This window comes from Sorex araneus, chromosome 4 (assembly GCF_027595985.1).
Source record: "Sorex araneus isolate mSorAra2 chromosome 4, mSorAra2.pri, whole genome shotgun sequence".
NCBI classification, from domain to species: Eukaryota; Metazoa; Chordata; class Mammalia; order Eulipotyphla; family Soricidae; genus Sorex; species Sorex araneus.
In genome coordinates, this window is record NC_073305.1 from 8,461,794 (window position 1) to 8,484,223 (window position 22,430).

Genomic DNA, 22,430 nt, shown 5'->3' on the forward strand with positions numbered 1-22,430 from the left:
ACCATCTCTCCAGGCTCCGACCTTGCCAATGAAAGGTGAACGGTTAAATACTTTCCCTGAACCTGGTAACAGGACAAAAAAATAAAAATAAAAAAGTTCGTCGTGGCCACTATTCTTTTGAAGGCTCTGTGCAAAGTCGTCGGCAAAAACCCAGGAACGGACGCGATGAAGGGCTTGCTCCTGGCTCAGTGCTCGCTGTGCTGGCCCGACTCAGCTGGTTTTAAGCCTAGATTCTGTGTGGCGGCCGGGCAGCGTGCGGGGGGACGCGCGAGCCTGCCGGGGGGCGAGGCCGGGCCGGGCCGGGACTCCAGGGGGCTCCGTGCACGCCGGGGTCCCGCTCGGGCGGGTCTGCAGCAAAGCCCCTGCAGAGCGTGGCCGGACAGATAGCAGGCGCCGGGGCCCCGGCAACGCAGCGGGCGGGGCGGCTCCCGAGGCCCGCCCGTGTGGGCCCGGCGGAACCGATTGTGACGGCGCCGGTTTCCGGCCGGCGCTACAAAGGCGCTGCACGGGGGCGGGGCTTGCGCCGATGACGCGGCCGCGGGGGCGGGGCCGGGCCCAGGCTGCGGCGGCGGCGGCGGCGGCGGCCAGAGCGGGCGGCGGCGGCGACGGCGGCGGCGGCGCGTCCTCGGCCTCCAGCGCGACCATCATGAGCACCAAGCAGGTCACTTGCAGGTCAGTGCGCGGGGCCCGGGGGCCGCCGCCGGGGGATCGGAGGCCGGAGCGGACTCTGGGGGGTCAGCTCCGTGCAGGGCGCCGGGGCCCCGCGCCCGGGTCGGCCTTGCACCCCCCCCTCGGGGGGCTGGAGCCGCGGGGAGGCTTGGAGGGGGCGTCCCGCGGGCGGGGGGCGCCGGGCGGGGCGGGACGGCGGCCCCCCGGCCTTCTCGCCGCCGTCCCTGGGCGTCATCATCCTCGCCCCGGCGCCGCTCCCCGAGCGGAGAAACGACGTCAAGGAGCACCTGGACCGGGCGAGAACATTCTGGACCAAGTTTGCGTCGCTCCCCGGGAGGCGGGTCGTTTCCCGGTAGCGGGACTCGGGAATTGACTTGCAAAGAGCCGGTTTCATCCCAGTAATCGTTTGCAATGGGAAACGCCGCGCGTGGGAAACGGTTTCACGCAGGAGAGGGGGCTCGGTGGGCGTGGGGCGGGGGGAGGCGCCGCCCAGGGGTGACCCCGAGCATCTTAAGAGATCCAGATCCCCCCTCCTCCCCAGCCCCTGCTGGGAGCACCCCCCAGCCCAGCAGGGTGTGGCCTAGACCCCTGCCCTAATTAGGGAGTCTGGGTGGTGTGAATAAGAGTCATTGGCACTTGATTGAGAAGCGACGAGGTGAAAGTCCTTTTAAGACCCGCGAGGGAGTCAGCCACAGTTCTTGAAAGTTTGCAAGATCCAGGTGGTTTATAGTCAGTGGTGGTCAGATTTTGGCGCTGTCTTGTCGAGTGTCCAGTAGCAGGACACGTTCCAAGTGGGCCTCGGAGCTGACACTCAGTGCCCGGTGTGGGATTCTCGGGACAATGACCCGAGCGAGGTGCAAGACCTCGCGACTAGAACAGAGACTTCAGCCCGGTCTCCCGGGCTCTGGGCTGTCCCCAGCAGGAGCTGACCGGCCGTGCCAGCCACTAGAGTGACCAAGTACCTGCTGGTGTGGTTTTGGTTTGGGGGCCACACCTGGCGGAGCTCAGGGCTCACTCCGGGCTCTGCACTCAGGCATACTTCCTGGTGGGCCCTGGCGACTATCTGGGGTGCGAGGGCTTGAACCCAGGCTGACCGTGTGCAAGGCAAGCACCCTCCCCGCTGTCCTGTCTCTCTCTCTCTCTCTCTTTTTTTTTTTTTTGCTTTTTGGGTCACACCCGGCGATGCACAGGGGTTACTCCTGGCTCTGCACTCAGGAATTATTCCTGGCCGTGCTCAGGGGACCATATAGGATGCTGGGATTTGAACCCGGGTCGGCCGCGTGCAAGGCAAACACCCTACCCACTGTGCTATCGCTCCAGCCCCTGTCCTGTCTCTCTGGCTTCAGTTGCGGGGCTTGTTGGGGCTTCTTTGAGGTGTTCTTAGAGCCACATGGCATATGATCCAGTCACCCCACACGGCTCCCATCTAGGGGGGCTGAACCTCTGCATGAAACACCCACCCAGCTTTTTTTTTTGTTTGTTTTTGTTTTTGGGTCACACCCGGCAATGCACAGGGGTTACTCCTGGCTCTTCACTCAGGAATTACCCCTGGTGGTGCTCAGGGGACCCTATGGGATGCTGGGATTAGAACCCGGGTTGGCCGCGTGCAAGGCAAACGCCCTACCCACTGTGCTGTCGCTCCAGCCCCCCCCCAGCCGTTTTAATCAGAGGCGTGGGTCAGTCTGTCCTCTGGTACACTGTAAGGCCCCCAGCTAAGTTTGGGGGATGGGAAATTAAGCTCTCTTGACGGTGAGGCGTCCACACAGTGCTGGGGGCGGGGGTTGTTCGGGGACCGCCCCCTGCAGTATTGGGCTGGCCTGGCTGTGCGGCTGAAGAGGGGGCAAATGCTGAGCCTGGTAGGGCCTGCTGGTGCTCACCTGCCAGTGCTCAGGGCCTCTGCAGGCCAGATCTGTGCTCCGACCTGTTCCTCCGCCGCCCTCTTGACTGCTGGTATTTCCAGAGCTCTTAATAGTTTTTGTTTGTTTTGTTGTGGGGCCACACCTGACCGTGCTCAGTGCTTACTCCTGGCTCGGCACTCAGGACTCATACCCGGCAGTACTCAGGGGTCAAACCCAGGTTGGCTGGGTGCAAGGCACGCGCCCTACCTGCTGTACAGTCTCCCCGACCTCCTTTCCGGAGTGTTCAGTATGGTTACCTGAAAGGACAATGCATACACGAGCAGAAAGCAGGCCGAGTTTCCTCGGGCCTAAGAACAGCAGAAAAAGACGCGTTAAAATGACGACCTGTGCTATCCCTGCTGGAGCGATAGCACAGCAGGGAGAGTGTTTGCCTTGCACGCGGCCGACCCGGGTTCGAATCCCAGCATCCCATATGGTCCCCTGAGCACCACCAGGAGTAATTCCTGAGAGTAGAACCAGGAGTAACCCCTGTGCATCACCGGGTGTGATCCAAAAAGCAAAAAATAAAATAAAAAAAATGACGGCCCCGGCAGGCGTGCAGCCGTCACCAGCCCCCACTGAAGCGAGATCTCCAGACTGTGGTACCCGGCAGGCCCAGGCTGTGATTCGTAGGTGGGAGGGGCTGGACGCCAGCTGTTGGGAGAGCGGCCGCCTCGGGGAGCGGGTCCCCTGGTCAGTCTTCCTGACTGGATGGACAGCACGTGCAGACTCTTCGGGCTGCAGGACGCGGCGTTGGTTGGGTCTGTCCGTCCGCGTGGACACGTGTCCCCCAGGGAGGGGTTGGGGGTCCAGCACTTTCCGGCCCTGTGTGGATGGCCGAGGGGGCCGGGAGGGCTCCCCACGCTGGACATCCCTGGCCTGGCCTGGCCCCGATCAGATGCCTGTGGCTTCTTCCCTGCAGGGCGATGGCTGATCTTGCCTCTGTGTCCCCCCGTCTGTCCCGTCGGCCCTCCAGAGTCTGTCATTGGCAGTTTCTTTGTCCTGCTTGAGGCTGGTCGGGGGTCCGGGATTCCGGTTTCCGAGAGGGTCAGCCTGGAGCTTAGTGTGTGGGGTCACCAGTACGTGGTCGGAGGAACTTGGGTTGAATAGTTCTGGGTTTGGGTTCATGGTGCCAGTCAGAATCACCCCACCGCACCCCTCCCCCCACGCCCTGCCTCCCCTGCTCTTTCTTCACTCAAATAAGTAACAGACACGAGGAGTGTGTGTCGGTCAAGCCCAGTGGTGACGCGACTGAGCCTGACCGTCCGGTGGCCATCATCAGGTTACAGGCGGGGAGCTGGGGCTCAGGATGTAAGTCCCTAGGGATGGGGCGGCCAGGGACGGGGCTCACGTTGCAAGCCAAGCTGCCTCGTGACTCGGGAGACTCCACGTGACCGCCCCGTCCACGCGCCCGTCCCGTCCCCTGAGGGGGCTCTTGGCACAAGCCGCGCCTCACGTCTGTCACACCTGACCACGTGGGAAAAGCCTGGAAAGTGAGAGTTGGCCCGAGCACACACGCCCAGTGGAGGCTGTGGCAGGAAGAGCCGCGATGGATCTGGGCTGATCACGGACCTGCCGCCCGGCGTCCTCTGCAGCAGGGCTTGGGGGGAGGTCACACAGGGTAACGCCCCCACCCCTGGGAGAATTGTCCTACTTTGAACCTGTGGCCTTGGGCCCCTACAGGAGCAAAGGCTGGCGGGTCGTCAGGGAGGTAGGGGCGCAGTGGAAACCCCTCAGCAGGGCCTCACAGGAGACAGATAAAGAGGCACCGGGGGAGGTGGGCAGCCGCAGGACAGTGTTACTTTTCAGCAACAATGTTGCAAGCACAGTGCCTAGGGGCAGTGGTGCAGGTGCTTCTATGGCTGGGGGGGGCCAGGAGGGGGGCCAGAGCCACAGGATTCAGACACAAGAGGAGACACTTCACCTTCCACGGGGCACTGAGGGGAGGCGATGGCCTGGGGGCTCTTTGGGAGCCCCCCATGTCATGCACGCATCTCAGCACCGTGGGCCATTGGCCTGGAGCCCCGCCTCTCACCGGCTCCCGCACGAAGGTCAAGTATCTGGAACGAACACCACAAGCCACAGAAGTGCTCAGAAACCGGGGAATAAAGAAACACAGTATGAGAATAATACCCAAGGACACGGGGACCAGGGCCAGGAGGACTCAGCCCGCCACAAGATGTGGGGGAGGGCAGTTAGGACAGTGACAGCCAAGTGACCACTCGTGACCAGCACCGGGCTGGGAGGAGGTGCCCGGCTAGACATGGTTACTTTTCAGCAACAGTGTTGCAACCATAGTACCTAGGGGGACGGAAATAAAGTGTCTGCTTAGAGGTGGGAAAGTGGGGGTGGGGGGCAGGCAGGATGTTGGAACTTTGCGGGAGGGAAACCCATCCCTGAACAACTTTGTAACTGTCTCCTGGTGATTCAAGGACAGGAAAAAGTAGCTATCCCAAATCGACCTGGAAGTGGTGCCGGAGGGGCCTGGGGATGTTTCCAGAGGCAAAGAGGGAGAGGGGAGCAGCTGGGGGGGAGGGGCTCACTGCCCAGGTAATACCTAGTTTCGTCCGGTCTGGAGAGAGATGTTGGTCTGTGAGCTGCACTATTCTCTGGGTCTCGTTTTCCTGGGTAGCGTCTCTAGCCACTTTGCCCGGCTCGTCCTGCGTTTATGAGTTTGCTTGTCCTGGTACTTGTTCTCTCAGGCCTGGCTCTGCACACTGCGTGTTTGTTTGTTTGGGGCGGGGCACCCAAACACCTGTGCAGGGGCTTCACCCCTGGCTCTGCCCTCAGGAATTCCTCCTAGAGGACCCTATGGGATGCTGGGGATTGAACCTGGGTGCAAGGCCAGCGACCTCCAGCTACCCTGTTGCTTGGGCCTGGAGAGGCTCTGAGGTTTCGTTACTTTGTATGTTCCGAGATCAGAGTATCAGTGAGTTTTCTCAAAGGAGATTATCCAGCTGCCCGACACCCCCAGGGTCTGGGAGGGCGCACAGGACTCTCCTGCCAAGTGATTTGAGCTCCGCCCGGAGGAGAGCAGATGTCAGATGATCAGACCCGTCTTTTCTTTTTTCTTTCTTTTTTTTTTTGCTTTTTGGGTCACACCTGGCGATGCACAGGGGTTACTCCTGGCTCTGCACTCAGGAGACCCTATGGGATGCTGGGAATCAAACCTGGGTCGGCCGCGTGCAAGGCAAACGCCCTACCCGCTGTGCTATTGCTCCAGCCCCCAGACCCGTCTTTTCTACCAGGGTGGGGATTTGTAGCATCCTTCCCGGCCCACCCATACAGACCCTGGTCCCGGGCAGTGACTCCCTGGTCCCTTGGGGCCCTTAGTCTGGGCGGCAGGAATGCTAGCCAGCAGCAAGGCAGGTGCAGGGCACAGGCCCTCCCCCCCCCAGCCCTGCCCCCTCGGCTCCCTGTCAGGGTTCACGTTTGTTGTGGTAAAGTGCATGTGACATAGAGTGGTGACTTAGCCGTTTGCAAGTGGTGCTAAGTAAAGCCACGCCATGTCGCCACTGGCACCGTTCCCCCCACCGGATCACCACAGCCCAGCCCCAGGCCGCCCGCACCCTGTTCGTGCGGACCCGTGCCCTGGTGAGGGGCCCATCCGGGGCTGGGTGTCCTGGGGGCAGCTCTCTCACTTAGCACGCTGGGCCAGGCCTTCCCATTTGGGGGGGGGGGGGGGGCGGTTCTCGATAACCCGGTCCACCCCAGGGCGCTGCAGAGGGGCCTTGCGGAGACTCCCAGGCTGGCATCTACGGTGGCGCCGTCTTCGGGAACCGAGTGCCAGCCTCGTGATCAGGTCACGTTCGAGGCTGCCCGCTCATCTCGTGGATGCAGGTGGCTTGCACCTTCTGGTTGTCATGAATAATCGCCTTCTATTTTTTTTTTTTTTTTTTTTTTTTTTTGCTTTTTGGGTCACACCTGGCGATGCACAGGGGTTACTCCTGGCTCTGCACTCAGGAATTACCCCTGGCGGTGCTCAGGGGACCATATGGGATGCTGGGATTCGAACCCGGGTCGGCCGCGTGCAAGGCAAACGCCCTACCCGCTTGCTATCACTCCAGCCCCTCGCCTTCTATTTTAGGTTTGTATGAAACCCCCAAAGGGACAAGCTCAGTGTGCATGCATGCACACACATGCATGTAGTCATACACGTGCACACACACATGCATGTGCGCACACATCCATGCATGCAGACACACACACACACAGTTGTTGTGTTCATGTACGTATGTACGTGGCTGAGGAGCCCTGGAGCAGTTTGCCACAGACCCGCTGTCGCTGTGGGCGGGACGCCCTCCTTGCCACGGCCCTGGGCTTTGCCATTCTCCATGGTGTCACCAGGCCACACCTCGGGGGATATTTGGCTCTTTGAGACCATCACGGAGGCGCAGCTGCTGCCCGAACAGCCTCTGACAGGCTGGCTTGCTCCCTGCCCGCCGCCGAGTTTCACTCCTCGGAGGTTTCTTGCAGGCACCTGATGGGTTGCTAAGCCCGTGCAGCAGTTTTTAATGAAATGATGTTTGCTTAGAAGTTGCCCTTGTGCTTTCTTCAGGATGGGCCAGGGGTATGGGTGGGCCTGGCGGTGCTCTAGGACCTCGTGGTGCAGGGCTGGAACTCGGGCCTCGCACATGAGAGTCCTGTGTCCCCCCATGTCCCCTTGGACTGTCCTGCTGCCCACACCTAGTTGTCGCTGACTCCCGTCTCCCTGTCCATGTTTTCCCTGGACTCTGCCCACTTGTCGGGTGCGTTAATAAAGCCGGTTCCTGTGACTGACCGATCTTTCTCCCGGTCAGGGGGCCATGTTGTCCTGCTTCTGGGCATGCCTGGGAGTATTGGAACCGGTGCCTGACACGGTCTGCTTCAGGGTGTTGGATTTGAACGTCTCTGTCCAAGCCCGTCGTGGCTTGTTTGGGCTGGCAGTAAGGTTTGCGATCAGCTCGATCCTTGAACCAGGAGTGTGGCAACTCCGTGGCCTGCAGGTGCCAGGGGCCATGCGGGGCACTGCCCTGGGCGCCTCTGCGAGTGGACACCACTCAGCCCTCCGTGCGGTCTGCAGTTCCCAAAGCTCATTCTGCATTGTTCCAGGGTGGGCCTGAAAGGTCTAGAACTAAGTCCTCTGAGCGTCAGGCCCGGCCTGTGACCGCCACCTTCTGACTGGGACCTCCCGTGCCTGGCCCCTCGGCACGTCCCACCCATGTCTCTCGCTTTGCTGCTGTCTTTTTGTTGTGGTTTTGGTTTGATTTGGGGCCACGCCTGGCAGTGCTCAGCGGTTACTCTCCTGGCAGTGCTCCGGCAATCATATGGGGTGCATGGGATCAAACCCAGCTTGACTCTGTGCAAAGGCCAGCCCCCTCCCCGCTGTGCTGTTTCTCGAACCCTGCCAACTCTTTTTTTCTTTTTGCATTTTTGCTGCAACCCAATCAGCAAAGCCAGGTGTATACTTTTCATTTCGGGGCCACACCTGGCTGGTGGTGCTCAGGGCTGACTCCAGGCTCTGTGCTCAGGGATCACTCCTGTGGGGCTCAGGGGAGCCTCGGGGGTGCTGGGATGGAAGCCAGGTGGGCTGCATCCGGAGTGGGCGCCCTCCCTCTGCACGTCTCTGGCCAGCTGGCGTCTCCTTCCCGTGTTGCAGCCTGAGTCCCTTGTGTGGGGTTCCGAGGGCCCGGCCCCTCTCAGGACGCTCTCACCGAGGCGAGGGTGGTGGTGTCCCGGGAGCGGCGCTGCAGTTACAGCCTGAGTTACAGAATTGTTCCTGGTAGACTCGTTTCAGCAGGCCCAAAACTGTTTTATATTGCTAGTTACAATAAAATAGCAAATGAAATTTTTTTTTTTTTGCTTTTTGGGTCACACCCGGCAATGCACAGGGGTTACCTCCTGGCTCTGCACTCAGGAATCACCCCTGGCAGTGCTCAGAGGACCTTATGGGATGCTGGGAATTGAACCTGGGCCAGCCGTGTGCAAGGCAAACGCCCTCCCCGCTGTGCTGTCGCTCTAGCCCCTGAAATATTTAAAAAAAAAAAAAAAAAGTTCACTAAGAGAAAATGTGTGCAAATTGTTGCATCTCACAGCGACCATGCTCGGCGGGGGCTGGTGAGCTGTCACTGCTGTCCCCACTGCACCCAGGGGCTTCTGCCCTTTCCCACCGAGCCTGCTGAGTGATGGGCCCTGGCTGGGCCTGTGGGACTCGGCCCAGCACCCAGAGAGATAAAACCAGGTGATCCAGCCTGAAGTTTTGAGCGCGAGACCAGCGTGGCGTCTCTCGGCGCCGCCTCCCTCCGTGAAGCCCCGACTGGGCCAGGGCCATCCCACGGGCCGTGGCTGGGGGTGTGGCTGCCGGGCTCCGGCCAGGCGGGGACTCGGGCGGCCTCTGAGACGGCAGCCCAGGACCAGCCCGTGTCCTGTGAGTCTCGGTGGCTTGGTGTCTCTCTCGATACAGCTTAACATAGAGAATTCAGATTTTCTTTTCTCTTCTCTCTTTTTCTTTCTTTTTAAATTTTTAATTGTTTTGGGTTTTTTAAAAAATATTTATTTTTTATTGAATCATCGTCAGCTACAGTTACAAAACTTTCATGGTTGAGTTTCAGTCATGCAGTGATGGAACCCCCGTCCCTCCATTTGTCCCTCCCCCGCCTCTATAGCAGACAAGTTCCCTCTTTCTACTTTGGGGCATTACGGTTTGCAGTGTAGATACCGAGAGGCCATCGTGTTGGTCCTTTATCTACTCTCAGCACACATCTCCCACCCCGAGCGATCCCTCCAACCATCACTGACTCAGTGATCCCTTCTCTATCCCAGCCGCCTTCTCCCCCGGCTCATGAGGCAGGCTGCCAACTGTGGAGTAATCGCCCTTGTCTCTACTGTCTTCGGGTGTTAGTCTCATACTATGGTATTTCATATTCCACAAATGAGTGCAGTTATTCTACATATGTCCCTCTCTTTCTGACTCATTTCACTTAGCATGATACTCTCCATGGCCATCCACTTATGAGCAAATTTCTTGACTTCATCTCTCCTAACAGTTGCGTAGTATTCCGTTGTGTAGATGTACCAATGTTTCTTTAACTAGTGGTCTGTTCTCGGGCACTCGGGTTGTTCCCAGATTCCGGCTACTGTGAACAGTGCTGCAACGAACATACTGTACTGGCGCGGTTGTCGTTTCTACTGTGCTTTTTTGCACCCTCAGGATATATTCCCAGAAGTGGTATTGCTGGGTCAAATGGGAGCTCAGTTTCTAGTTTTTTGAGAAACGTTCATATTGTTTTCCAATTTGCAGTGACCACACACGTGCAAAGCAAGTGCTGTGCCACTGAAACGGTCCCCAGTCCCCTGGGGCACTTTTTGGTGGAGATTGCTGGGGTATGGGGGAGGGTACTTTACTTCCAGAAAGAAAGACCGCCATAGAATTTATTGCAGTGCAGCTTGGATCACGGTGTTAGAATCCAGGAACCAGGTCAGCCTCGGGGGCTTAGTACAGCCCCGATACATAGGCTGTTCATCATGAATGTTTGCGTGCCAGTACCAGAACTTGGTGATTTTACAGCAAAAAGCATCTTTCAGACAGTTTTTTTTTCTGGCAGGGGCACACTGAGCTCTGCTCAGGGCTTCCTCTTGGTTCTGGGCTCAGGGATCACTCCTGGCGGGGCTCCAGGGAACCCTCTGCTGGCTGGAGATTGGCCTGGGTCACTGCTCTGTCTCTCCGGCCCCAGTGCCTTTGAACGTGCCTGTGTCTCTCGTCCCTGCAGGTATTTCATGCACGGCGTGTGTCGGGAAGGAAACCAGTGCCTCTTCTCCCATGACTTGGCGAGCAGCAAGCCCTCCACCATCTGCAAATACTACCAGAAGGGCTGCTGCGCCTACGGGACTCGATGCAGGCAAGTGCCCGACGGTGGCCCCAGGACCCCACCCCGCCCCCCACAGGGAGCTCACGCCTGTCAGTCACCTTCTCGGCGCTCGAGAGGGATGCGCTTCCCTTGCCCACGGCCGACCGGGGTTCAGTCCCTGGCACCACACGCGGTCCCCCAAGCCCTGCCAGGAGTGACCCCTGTGTGTGTGCAATCAGGAGTCAGCCCTGAGCACTGCTGACTGAGCATCCGCGTTCCCTGTCCCCCCCCCATTTATTTTTCAAATAAAGCTAAGTGGGGGCCGGAGCGATAGCACAGCGGGTAGGGCGTTTGCCTTGCACGCGGCCGACCCGGGTTCGATCCCCGGCATCCCATATGGTCCCCCAAGCACCGCCAGGAGTAATTCCTGAGTGCAAAGCCAGGAGTAACCCCTGAGCATCGCTGGGTGTGACCCAAAATGCAAAAAAAAAAAAAAAAAAAAAGCTAAGTGGCCTCCCGGCAAACACAGTAAGCTTCCTGTGTGGCCTTTTCCTGGCGAGCCCGTGACCAGCTTTTCCTGGGATGCCCTTGAGCTCTCGGGGTTTCCGTGGGGCGGCCTTCGAGTCACCAGCAGCGAGGTCCTTGGGGTCCTGCCGGGGGCATTTCTGTCCCTCTCCCCGCGAGCCCGTCGCCAGCCTGATCACTCGGGATTGGGATGTTCCAAACTGGCCACAGGGCTCGTCTCAGGACTTCCCGGGGGCGGCCTGGGCTGGCGGCGTCTGATGGGACAGGCCTGTCCCCAAACCTGATGTCCTGGGCCATCCCCGCCCCACATGGGCCCCCGGTGCAGGCAGCAGGCGGCCGGATCTCACCGGGTCCAGCCCTTCCTGCCGAGTCAGCCCCGAGACGAGAATGTCCTCTCGTCCATTGGATGGCCCCAAACAGAGGAGCAGGGGCGAGGCGTGGCGAGGGCGGGGCCCGGAGGGCCCGGCCGGGGTGCATCTGTCTGTGTTCTGCTTAGGTACGACCACACGAGGCCCTCTGCGGCGGCGGGCGGTGCCGTGGGCGCCGGGCCCCACGCCGTGCCCTCCCCCGGCTTCCACAGCCCCCACCCTCCTGCCAGCCACGCCGCGGCCATCGTGAAGATGAGTCTCCACGAGCCGGGGAAGCGGGAGAAGAGAACCGTGGTGCTGAGAGACCGAAGTGAGTGAGCACCCGCCCCGTGGGGAGCGCTCCGGAAAGGTTTCCGTGCTGGGGTGGAGGGCAGGGGCCCCCCCGGGGTGGTGCTCGGGGATCACGCCTGGCGGGGCTTGGGGGCCGGCGGCAGCGCTGGGGATGGCACTCGGGTCAGCCATGCGTGCGGCAACTGCCCACCTGCTGTCCTGTCCTCTGACAGATGACAGACGGCTTCACTGTGGCCCTTAACCAGTGCGGGGGGGGGAGGGGTCTCCTCCTCGCAGGGAGTTGGCGTGAGAGACCCCAGGCTGCCACGTGAGGGGTGGGCCACACCCGTGCCCCCGCCAGAGGCTCAGGGCTGTGGGTGGCCACCAGGAGCTCCTGGTGCGAGGGGTCGAGGGGCCTGACAGAGGCTTTAGGACCTGAAAGCACGCTCCGGTGTCTTGACTTGTAATTTTAATTTTATTAATAATTTTGTTTGGGGGCTGGAGCGATAGCACAGCGGGTAGGGCATTTGCCTTGCACGCGGCCAACCCAGGTTCAATTCCCAGCATCCCATAGGGTCCCCTGAGCACCGCCAGGAGTAATTCCTGAGTGAAGAGCCAGGAGTAACCCCTGTACATCACCGGGTGTGACCCAAAAGCCAATAATAATAATAATAATAATAATTTTTTGTTTGTTTTTAAGCCACACTCAGCGCTGCTCAGGGGTTCGTTACTCCTGGCTCTGCACTCAGGAATTACTCCTGGCAGTGCTTGGGGACCATACGGGGTGTTGGGGATCAAACCCGGGTTGGTTGTGTGCCAGGCAAGTCCCTGACCCGCTGTACTGTCACGCCAGGGTTTTGCTTTAGTTTATTTAAAGGAGCTGGTCCTTTTCAACTGCGAGGAAAGTCGCTCTTCTGCTCGCACCCTCAGTTCCTTCTGCGATGGCTGCATCTGTATCACCTTGGTGTCACTGATCCATATGTTGACATTCTTGTTTCTCATAAATGTGCCAGGGGATCTGGAGCGAGCTCGTGGCAGAGTACGGGGCCTGGGCTCAGTCCCCACCGCCACGGGGTTCCCTGGGCACCACCTGAGCCCCATGCGGGGACGGCCCCCAGCGTCAGCTGGCCTGGCCCAGTCACCAGAGGAAGATGTGTGCCGTGGTCTTCTCCTGTTGCACTGAGTTGCTGTTGGTGCTTTTTGGGGGGGGGGTTGGTCACACTCGGCGATGCTCAGGGGTTCCTCCTGGCTCCGCACTCAGGAATTACTCCTGGCAGTGCTCGGGAGACCAGATGGGATGCCGGGGATCGAACCCGGGTCGACTGCGTGCAAGGCAAACGCCCTCCCCGCTGTGCTGTCGCTCCGGCCCCACTGTTAATGCTGTTTAAAGAAATTTCATGTCCCTGGTCCTCTCGCTCCTGCTCCTCTCGCTCGGCCTGTCTTTCCCGTCTGCTCCCGAGCGGGGTCCTGTGGTTTGGGTCGCGGGGTTCGGCGCCCGCTGGGACCACCACGTTCACCGTCTCTCTGCCGTGTGTTTGTGTTGAGATCTCTCTGGCCTGGCCGAGGAGAAGCCGTGTCCCGGCGTGGTGGGCAGCGCGGGCGGCTGCAGCGACGCCCAGGGCTGCCCGGAGGTGAAGCCGCACTCCTACCTGGACGCCATCCGCAGCGGCCTGGACGAGCCCGAGGCCGGCAGCTCTGACGGCGCCGAGCAGCTGCTGTGCCCCTACGCGGCTGCCGGCGAGTGCCGGTTCGGGGACGCGTGTGTCTACCTGCACGGGGACATGTGTGAGATCTGCAGGCTGCAGGTCCTGCACCCCTTCGACCTGGAGCAGAGGAAAGCGCACGAGAAGGTACCGGTCTCCCTGGCGCGGACGCGGTCCGGGGCACGTGGGGCGCGTGGGGCGTGAGGCGTGCCTCGGGCCGGGAGCGCCACGGCCGCGGGCACCTGTGCCCGTGACACCCTCCTTCATCCGGCTCCGGGGCCGTCTCGGGCCTGTTTCCTGGCCTGCGGCTGTCGGCTCTGGCCCCGTAGAACAAAGCCGAGACAGGAGGAAGCTGTGCCATGTTACAGGACAAGTCCAGGGTGGGTGGGCGGGTGGGGTACACGGTCACACTCATACACATGCACACACACATGCATGCACATACATGCGCACACGCATGCACACCTGTGGGAGCAGTCCGCCCAGGTTTACGTGTCTCCCTCCCCAGCGGGCTTACAGCCTGTGTGTAGGGACGGGAGGGTCTCCTGTCGCGGCCTCTGGACAGCCCGTGCGGAAGGGCCGCAGTGCCCACGCCAGCCTCCTCGGGCTCTCGCTGGGGGCCGCATGGACCCCGCGCCTGCCGGCTACACAGGGAGCCCCCGGCTGCTGCTTCCTTGGCGCGGGCACGGCCCCACCCCCGCCTCTAAGTGGAGAGTCGGTCAGTGGTTCGCTTGTTGGCCGAGTGCAGAGTGGAACAGGCCGTGTCCAGCGGCCTTGGGAAACGCCGCCCCCACCCCACAGCGGTCCTGTGCGACCTTGGGGGCGCCCTGGCACTGCCCCTCAGCTGACACGGGCAGGGCCGGGAGGCTCCTGGTTGGGGGGGCCTGGTGGGCAGTGGGGGGCCCAGTTGCCCACTAGGGGCCGTGCCAGCAGCCCATCCGCTGGCCGGTGGCCTCACCTCCCGCCCGGCCCTGCCCGCAGAGCTGCATGTCCACGTTCGAGCACGAGATGGAGCAGGCCTTCGCCCTGCAGGCCAGCCAGGACAAGGTCTGCAGCATCTGCATGGAGGTCATCCTGGAGAAGGCGTCGGCGTCCGAGCGCAGGTTCGGCATCCTGTCCAGCTGCAACCACACCTACTGCCTGTCCTGCATCCGCCAGTGGCGGTGCGCCAAGCAGTTCGAGAACCCCATCATCAAGTGAGTACGGGGGCGAGCACAGGCCCCGCCCCGCCCTGCCCCGGCCCCCGCCAGCTTCCGCTTCCTCCCCGGGGGGAGCAGCCTCCTATCCCCGCCCTGACGAGCACTCACGGCCCCCCAATGCGAGACCCGCCTCTAGGGCCCGGGCCGCTTCCCCGAGAAGCCGGTTCCCAGGGGCGTGGGACTGCTGGGGGTCTCGGAACACAGGGGCCCGCGGTCTGGGCAGGAAACGAGCGAGGCGAGGTCAGGTCCCGGCTGGAGGCGGCCCACGGCCACGTGGTGACTGGGCGGAGGTGTCATGTCTGTGGCAGGGAGTCGGGTCTAGGGGCCGGGTGGGCGCAGGCTGGGCAGGCTGCCACGGGTTGGGCTTGGTCCCTGCATGTGGCCGTCCCTCCGGCTCCCCTCCCCGTCCAGTCTGCCTTGTGGGCTTTAAAGGCTTTTGCCGACCCAGTGGGGCTCAGGGTGTACCCCCGCCCTGCGCTCAGAGCTCCCTCCTGGCGGGCCCGGGGCTCCCTCTGCGGAGTCGGTCTCCAGCCCAGGCGGCTACCGCAAGGCCACAGTCCAGCCCCTCACACCCGCCTTGAAATCAGGTTCTCCTTGGTTCCTCTGAGGAACTGAACCAGACCCGGGGTCCCCCACGTGCAAGGCGCGTGCGCCCGCAGAGAGCATCCCTCATCCATGCTTGCTTGGGGGTCTGTGGTGGTTGTTTGCTTGGTTTTTCTGATATTCAGGACTTACCCCGGCTCTGCACTCAGGCATCAGGCCCGGCCCTGCTTGGGGGGCCCTGTGGGATGCCGGGGATCGAACCCGGGCTGGCCGCATGCAAGGCAGGCATCCTCCCCGCCGGACCGTCGCTCTGGCCCCCGTCACTGATTTTTTTCTTAAGTGGGGACGTTCCCGGCCGCACTTGGGAACAGGGGAGCCGCCAGGGCGACGCCTGGCAGTGCTCACTCAGGGGCCACGCAGTGCAGAGTCAAGGGCCCCCCTCGCAGGTGGGTGTGTGTCTCCCGGGGCCGTGGGCTCACCTGCCGGGAGCCCGGGCCAGTCGTGTGCGCCAGCACCCTAGTGCTCGCCGGGCGTGTGCCTGGCACCTGCTCCCGGTTTTGCCGTTTCTCGTCTCCCGTCTAACCTGGTGCTCATTTCAGGTCCTGTCCCGAGTGCCGCGTGATATCGGAGTTTGTGATCCCCAGCGTGTACTGGGTGGAAGATCAGAATAAGAAAAACGAGTTGATCGAAGCTTTTAAGCAGGGAATGGGGTAAGTGCTCTGGGCGCTGCGTCTCCCGCAGGCCACCCCCCACCCCCGCCCCCCGCCCCCCGCCCCCGCCTCTGAGTCTTTTCCTTTCCTCTGGCATCACGCTGGCCTCGGGCACACAGATAGGACCAGGGCCACAGTGAGGTGTCCTGGGTGGCTTCTGTGCCGGGCAGCCTGCCCGCCCCTGAGACCCAGTTTGGGGTATTAAGGTTAGCTTATCACCTGTGGTCATTTGTTCAGCAAATACTGGTCAGGGATCTGCACGTGGACCCTGTCAGTGCCCGGAGAATAGAGCATTCGGTGGTTCCACGAACACTCGGCCCTCTGGGACACGTGTAGTAAGAGAAAGTACACAGGAGCAAGAAGCAGGTGAGAGAGCGATGCAGTATTTGGTCGACAACATGCTAGTCGACCAAAAGCTTGCATTCGGTAGACTGGGAGCACCTGTAAGGGTGATGAGAGGCGCCCCAAAAGCCTCCGTCCCCCTCGGAGAGCCCAGCAAGCCACCGAGGGTATCCTGCCACATGGCAGAGCCTGGCAAGCTATCCGTGGCGTATTCGATATGCCAAAAACAGTAAAAATAATGGGCCTCATTCCCCTGACCCTGAAAGAGCCCCCAATATGGCAGTGTTGGGAAGGACGAGTAAGGAGAGGCTGATAAAAGCATGCAACAGGGACGAATGGAGACGTTACTGGCACCTGCTCGAGCAAATTGATGATTAACAGGAGGACAGGTGATACAGGTGAAGAAGCAATCACGACAAAGAAGTCAGGATACAGACTCGGGGCTAAGGAGTGACATAAACCCAGGGCGCGTGGTTCGGGTGGTGTCTGGGACCCGAAGGCCGATAGAGGGGGTGGCTGGGGCCTGGCAGCCTCGCTCGGAGCAGAGCGGGGAGCCGCTGGCCGAGGGGACAGAAGCACCCGGGGAGCCGCTGGCCGAGGGGGCGGCAGCTGACCGCCGGGAGGACGGGAACCCTGTAGGGCCTGGGGCAGGGAGACGATGCCACCGGCCGGGGTTTCTCCCTGAGCACAGGGCTGGGAGTCATCCGTGGCAGGGCTGCAGCGGAACCCTGTTTTGAGTTTGGTGCGGTCGGGTACGAGCCTCGTTGCAGTGGCCCCGGTGGTCCCTGCCACTGCATCATGTGCCCATCCTGAGGGCTGGGTCACCGTGCTCTGGGTGCTGTCCTGCCCGTGTCCCCTCTGCAGGCGCAGGCGTCAGGAAGTCACGGGAGCGAGGCTTGGGCTCAAGGGGTTGCCACTGTGGACTGGCTGGCATCGGTGTTTTGGGCGATAGAGTTATGTGGGTTTGGTTTGGGGGCCTCAGGGCTTCCTCCTGGTGGGGCTCAGGGGACCATACGGGGTGCTGGGGATCGAACCCAGGTCGGCCGAGTGTGAGGCAGGCGCCTTATCCTTATGGCTCCCCCCCACCTTTCCGACTCACGGCGTTACATGGGGCGTAACCCCAGCCCGAGTCAAAGGTGACGAGTAGCTGGAACCAGAAGTAAAGGGGGAGACGGGAGACGTCAGGCTCAGGGTACCGGCCCGGCTGGGGAGGGTGGTGGGCTTGGGACTCTGAAGTACCCAGCAGGGGCAGCACCCGCAGCTGCCTTCCGCTCGCACGTGTCCACTCCATGCTGCCTGCCCTTGGTGGCCAGCGGCCATTCCTCTTCCACTCCGGCCTCGGGTCGGATCGTGAGTGCAGAGACTGTTGTGGCCACTGGACAACGTCCCCAGTGGCCTGGTCATCAGGATGGGAAGGTGTCCTGACTGGCCCCTAGTGGCGGCGTTTGGGCCCAGACGGGCAGGCCGTGTTCTGTGCAGTCAGGCCCAGTCCCTGTGTGTGGCCCTGGCGGTGCTCGGGTCCCAGCCGCGGGGGCAGGAGCTCTTGGATCCCATGACCCTCCCCTCCGCCCGGGGCTCGTCCCTGAGTGCTCCCCGACCCTTCTCCATGGTCTCTGGCGGGATCTTCGGCCACCTGGTCAGTCTGATGCTGTCCCAAGACGCCCTTTTTTTTTTTTTTTTTAGACTCTTAAAAGCTTTTTTCCTTTCAGCACCCTGACAGCATTTTGCTCTGAGCATTTCTGGTGTATCAGTTGTAATTAAAATTTTAATGCGTCATCTGTGAGGTTGCCATCAAGATTTTCTCTGTGCTCCGGCCTCCACTGGCTTGTTATTTGGCCCTCGTGCTTCTATATATTCTGTTTTCTCTGAGTATGTGTTTATGTCACTCCCAGAATCAGGGACACTTGGGGCATTGTTTTGCCAATTTTTTCTATCCTGGTTTTTTCCTTTTGGAATTCTCAGCCACACGTGACCGGCATGGTGATACTGTGCCGTGGGGCGCAGCTGTTTGTTCTTTTATGACTCGGGTCTTTGTTCGTCGCGGGCGTTTATAGGAGCTGTTCTGCCGTCCTCCCCCTCAGACGGGAGCCCCGCTGAGTCTCACCTCGTAAGGGCTCATATCTTCTTTTCTTTTTTTTTTTTCATTTTGTTTTTGGATCACACCCAGCCGTGGTCAGGGTCACTGCTGACGGCCAGGTGTGCATCTGGGACGCTGGGGATCATGTCCAGGCAGGTGGGGTGCGGGGCGCTTAGCTCTGTGCCCCCACCTGGGTGGTCTCCTCACTGCATCCACGCCTCGGGCCCAGATGGCCGAATGTCAGTTTAAAATAGGGGCGTCTTGGTCCCCAGACAAGTGCTCAGGGAGCAGTTTACATCTTTGCTTCCCCGTTTTCTTTCTGATCCCTCTCTCCCCTGCGGGCCCTCCAGCAACTCTCAGCAGTGAGGCCAGTGATTGGGCCAGTGAAAGGGCCCAAGAGGGGAGAACAGCGGGGAGAACATTTTGCCTGGAACTCGGCCGACCCGGGTTCGATCCCCATCATCCCATAGGGTCCCCTGAGCACCACCAGGAGTGATTCCTGAGTGCAGAGCCAGGAGGAACCCCTGAGCATTGCTGGGTGTGACCCAAGAAAGTTGAAAAGAGAAAAAAGAAAGGGCCCAAGAATGCGAGGCTGTCTCGGCCCTCTGGTGACAGCACCTGCCGTGCTCGGGAGACCGTGTGGGACAGCCCGGGGTCCTGCACATGCTAGACACGCACCCAACTGCCCTTCAGCCTCGTTTGTGAATGAAAATAAAAACTTGGGGTGGGGGGTTGGGCCACACCCAGGGGTGCTCGGCAGTGCCTCCTGGTCGGCTCTGCACTCACGCTCACGAGTTACTTCCGGTGGGGCTTGGGGCGCGGGGGCTGGGGGGGCGGTCAGGCATCAGACCTGGTTTGGCCTCATGCAAGGGATGTCTCCGACCCAGTTGTTTTTTTTTTTTTTTTTTGCTTTTTGGGTCACACCCGGCGATGCACAGGGGTCACTCCTGGCTCTACACTCAGGAATTACCCCTGGCAATGCTCAGGGGACTATATGGGATGCTGGGAATCGAACCTGGGTTGGCCGCGTGCAAGGCAAACGCCCTCCCCGCTGTGCTATTGCTCCAGCCCCAGCCTTTTAAAATTCTTGTGTCTGCAGGAGAGTGGGTCGGTGAAATGGACTCCTCTGTACTGATAGCAAAACCGTTGCCGTTTATAAATGGTTCCTTTTAAGTTGCCTGGCAATGCCCCGCACTCCCTGTGCAGTGTCACGTGCCCGCCACCAGAGGGCAGGAGTGAGCCTGAAGCAAGGCCCCGGGTCCTGCCTTTGCTCTTGGGTCTTTCCTGGCCTTGGTGTCCGCTGATGACAGCGACATGAGGCCTCCGTGGATGTTCCCGACAGGCTCCGTGGTACTGGTTCCTGCCAGCCAAGCTCGACGGGAGACCAGACCAGAAAGACTGTCTCAGAGGAAGGTGCAAAAGCACATTTAGGACACGGATGTCCCTGGTGACAGATTTGCTACGAGTCACCGAGCCAGTGTGCAGGGTGGGGTGGGCTCAGGAGGGCCGCAGCGAGTCGAAGGTGCTGAAGTGCTAGACTGCCCGAGGTCCCGAGGGGGTAGGGTGACAGGTGACTCATCAGGACCTGTGGGAGGTGGCACCGTGGAGGGCCCCTTGGTGACAGGTTCCCGTGAGTGAGTGACGCACGCCTCTCCCTGGTCACCAGACTCGGCGATGGGAAGAGGAGTTTCCTCGCTGGGGAGTCACTTCTGGACGCGGTGACTTCGTGTGGGGCGTCCTTGGCAGAGCCACTCTGCTGGCAGCGTGGGGCTTTCCCTGTGCGCCCCAAGCTCTTTGTGGGTCTCTGCCGGCCCTGGCAGTCTGTCCGCCTGCCGCTCCCCTAGCTGAGCGCGCCTAGAACGGCTCTGCCTCTCCTCTCTCCAGCTCGGACCCTTGTCAGGTGTTGGAAGCCAGATTCGCTCAGGGAGAGAAAGAATTCCCTGTTGGTTGTGCCTTTCCACAGGGAGAGGCAGAACAGGAGGGGCCTGGGAGTGGGAGCGGGAGACGAGAAACGTTTTTTGAGCTTTTCCTCACTAGCCTGTAAGCCGTCTAACCACGGGCATCACTCCTGAGGCAGGCCCAGGTCTCAGCGGCCGTGACTCCGGCGCCAGGCCACACTGCAGTTAGGTCATTGCCGGCCAGGAGCAAGGGAGGCACTGGGAGGAGGGCGGGGTGCCCCGGCCGAGGGGGGCAGCCCCAGTGCCGGACATCCGGAGGCCGGACAGCGGGCCGAGTCTCCAGCACGTCAGTGGGATTGTCCGCCGGTGTATCCTGTGTCCCCGAGCCTGTGTCCCCTCGGCCCGTGTCCAGCACCCTGACCCGCCCCTGGCGTGCAGGGCAAGGTTCCCAACCACCCTCTCCATTTTCTGCCTTGCAGGAAAAAGGCTTGTAAGTACTTCGAGCAGGGCAAGGGGTCCTGCCCGTTCGGAAGCAAATGCCTGTACCGCCACGCGTACCCCGACGGGCGGCTCGCAGAGCCCGAGAAGCCGCGCAAGCAGCTCAGCTCCGAGGGCACCGTGCGGGTAAGGGCAGCGCGGGGCACCGGGGGGGGGGAGGGGAGTGCGGGGGAGCAGGCCCGTGCCGGGGCGGAAGCAGACGCTGCCTTTCCTGCCTCCACAGTTCCTGAATTCCGTGCGGCTGTGGGACTTCATTGAGAACCGCGAGACCCAGCACGTCCCCAGCTCGGAGGACGGCGACATGACGGAGCTGGGGGACCTCTTCATGCACCTGTCCGGGGTGGAGTCGCCCGAGTCCTGAGTGGGCCCCGCTCCCCCCGGACCAGGGAGGCGCGAGAGCCCCCTTGACGGCAGCCCGAGGTGGTGCCCCTCAGGGAGAGGCCTTCGCCACCTCAGCCGCCTCGACTCCCCTCGCACGGGAGGCGACGGCTATAAATGACCTAACAAGTAGGAGTGACTGTCACTGTTGATCCGCGGGCAGCCGGGGGCGCAGCGGCCCCGACACGGCACACTCATTTCCTGCAGAGGCCTCGGCCCGTGACAGCCCCTGCAGTTCCCCCAGCGTCCCACCCGTGCATGGCCAGCAGCTGGCTCTCCGGGGCCCATTGTTCCTGTATCCAGGGGGTCAGGGGCCAGGCGGCACAGCCCCTCACCTCTGGGGGGGCCCAACTGGAGGAGGCCGGTACTGCCCTCAGTAGTGCACGTAGCCCACCAGAAACTGGCTCGGGGGCGTCTGGCTCTGGCCCGCTGTCTCCCACCCACAGAAGCCAGGGCCGGTCAGTGCGGGTGGCAAGGTCGGGGTGGGCCCCTGCCCCTGCCCCTGCCCAGGCTGTGGGCCCGGTTCCCGGCGCTCTGGATACGAGTAGTGGGAAGTTCTGCTGTGCAGCCGGCATCACTTCTCTAAGGAGGAAACAGCCATCAGCCTACATTTAATTTATTTTATTAAAATAACATAATCGAGGAACCATCAGATAACTATTTTGTCAGGCGCAATAAAAACAATTAAAACCCCGATCACCCAGAAACCTGTCCTCCGCTTCCCTGCGCGCGCTGTCGCGGCAGGGCCGGCCCTGCCCCATGGGGGCAGCTCCTGGAAGATACTGGGGGCAGGTGGGACGAGGAGGGGCAGGCCCAAGCCCCTTCCAGCAAAGCACTGGCGCCCTCTTGGGAGGGCGGCACCCCCGAAGTCCGGTTCCGTAGTACCAAAGCAGCTCCTGCAGGCGGCGGGGCGACAGTCCGGGGCCGTTTGGTGCGTTATGTGCAAAACACCGATTTGGCGCCAACCAAAGTCTCAAGACGAGCGTTCCCAGGAGCAGACTCCAAGAGCACACGCTGCGGCCACGCCGCCCGCTGCTGCGCACGTCCCACCTCCGAGGTCATCAGCCTCGGCCCACGTCTGGCCTCCAAGCCACTGGCACGCCTGGAGGAGGCTCAGCCTCCGGGCACGGGGACGGGCGGCCCGAGCACACGGCGAGCGGCGTCCTTCGCCCAGAGCCGGAGGGTAGGAGGAAAAGGCAACGTGAAGTTAAGGCCCCAGGAGGCAGGAGATCTTAGCAGCAGCTTCCCGGCCCCGCGGGAGGGGAGCCGAGAGAGGCGCCCGCCGCGTCCCCGTGCGCTGCGGTCAGCTAGAAGACGGGCAGTCTCGGGGACGTGGTCAGCGTGCAGGCGTTGATGTCCTCGGTGTGGGCCGCCCGGTGCAGCGACGGCTCCGAGGCGCTCCGGTTGATTTTGGGGAGCGAGTGTTGGAGCAGCTCGATGGAAGACAGGATCTGAAACGAGGCCACATGTGGCTGCTGGCCGGCCGCCCGCCTGCCCGCCAGCCCGCCGCGCCCCCCGCCCGTGGG

At 61.5% G+C, this 22,430-nt stretch overlaps 2 protein-coding genes across 5 annotated transcripts in view; one reads left to right on the forward strand and one right to left on the reverse strand.

Moving 5' to 3' along the window:
* Positions 1-546: 546 nt before the first annotated feature.
* On the forward strand, positions 547-21,603 carry MKRN2 (makorin ring finger protein 2). Its single transcript, XM_055134534.1, has 8 exons — positions 547-672; positions 10,316-10,444; positions 11,415-11,596; positions 13,102-13,406; positions 14,241-14,455; positions 15,601-15,711; positions 20,508-20,652; positions 20,750-21,603. Exons 1-8 carry the CDS (start codon positions 647-649, stop codon positions 20,885-20,887), a joined length of 1,251 nt encoding a protein of 416 aa, XP_054990509.1. The 5' UTR covers positions 547-646; the 3' UTR covers positions 20,888-21,603.
* The window catches only part of RAF1 (Raf-1 proto-oncogene, serine/threonine kinase), a 58,141-nt gene continuing 57,220 nt past the window's right edge, over positions 21,510-22,430 (reverse strand). For all 4 annotated transcript variants that reach the window (XM_055134531.1, XM_055134532.1, XM_004613228.2 and 1 more), the window contains one exon: positions 21,510-22,355. In XM_055134531.1, the coding sequence (XP_054990506.1) occupies positions 22,212-22,355 (144 nt within the window). In that variant the 3' untranslated portion in view covers positions 21,510-22,211. The remainder of the gene's footprint in view (positions 22,356-22,430) is intronic.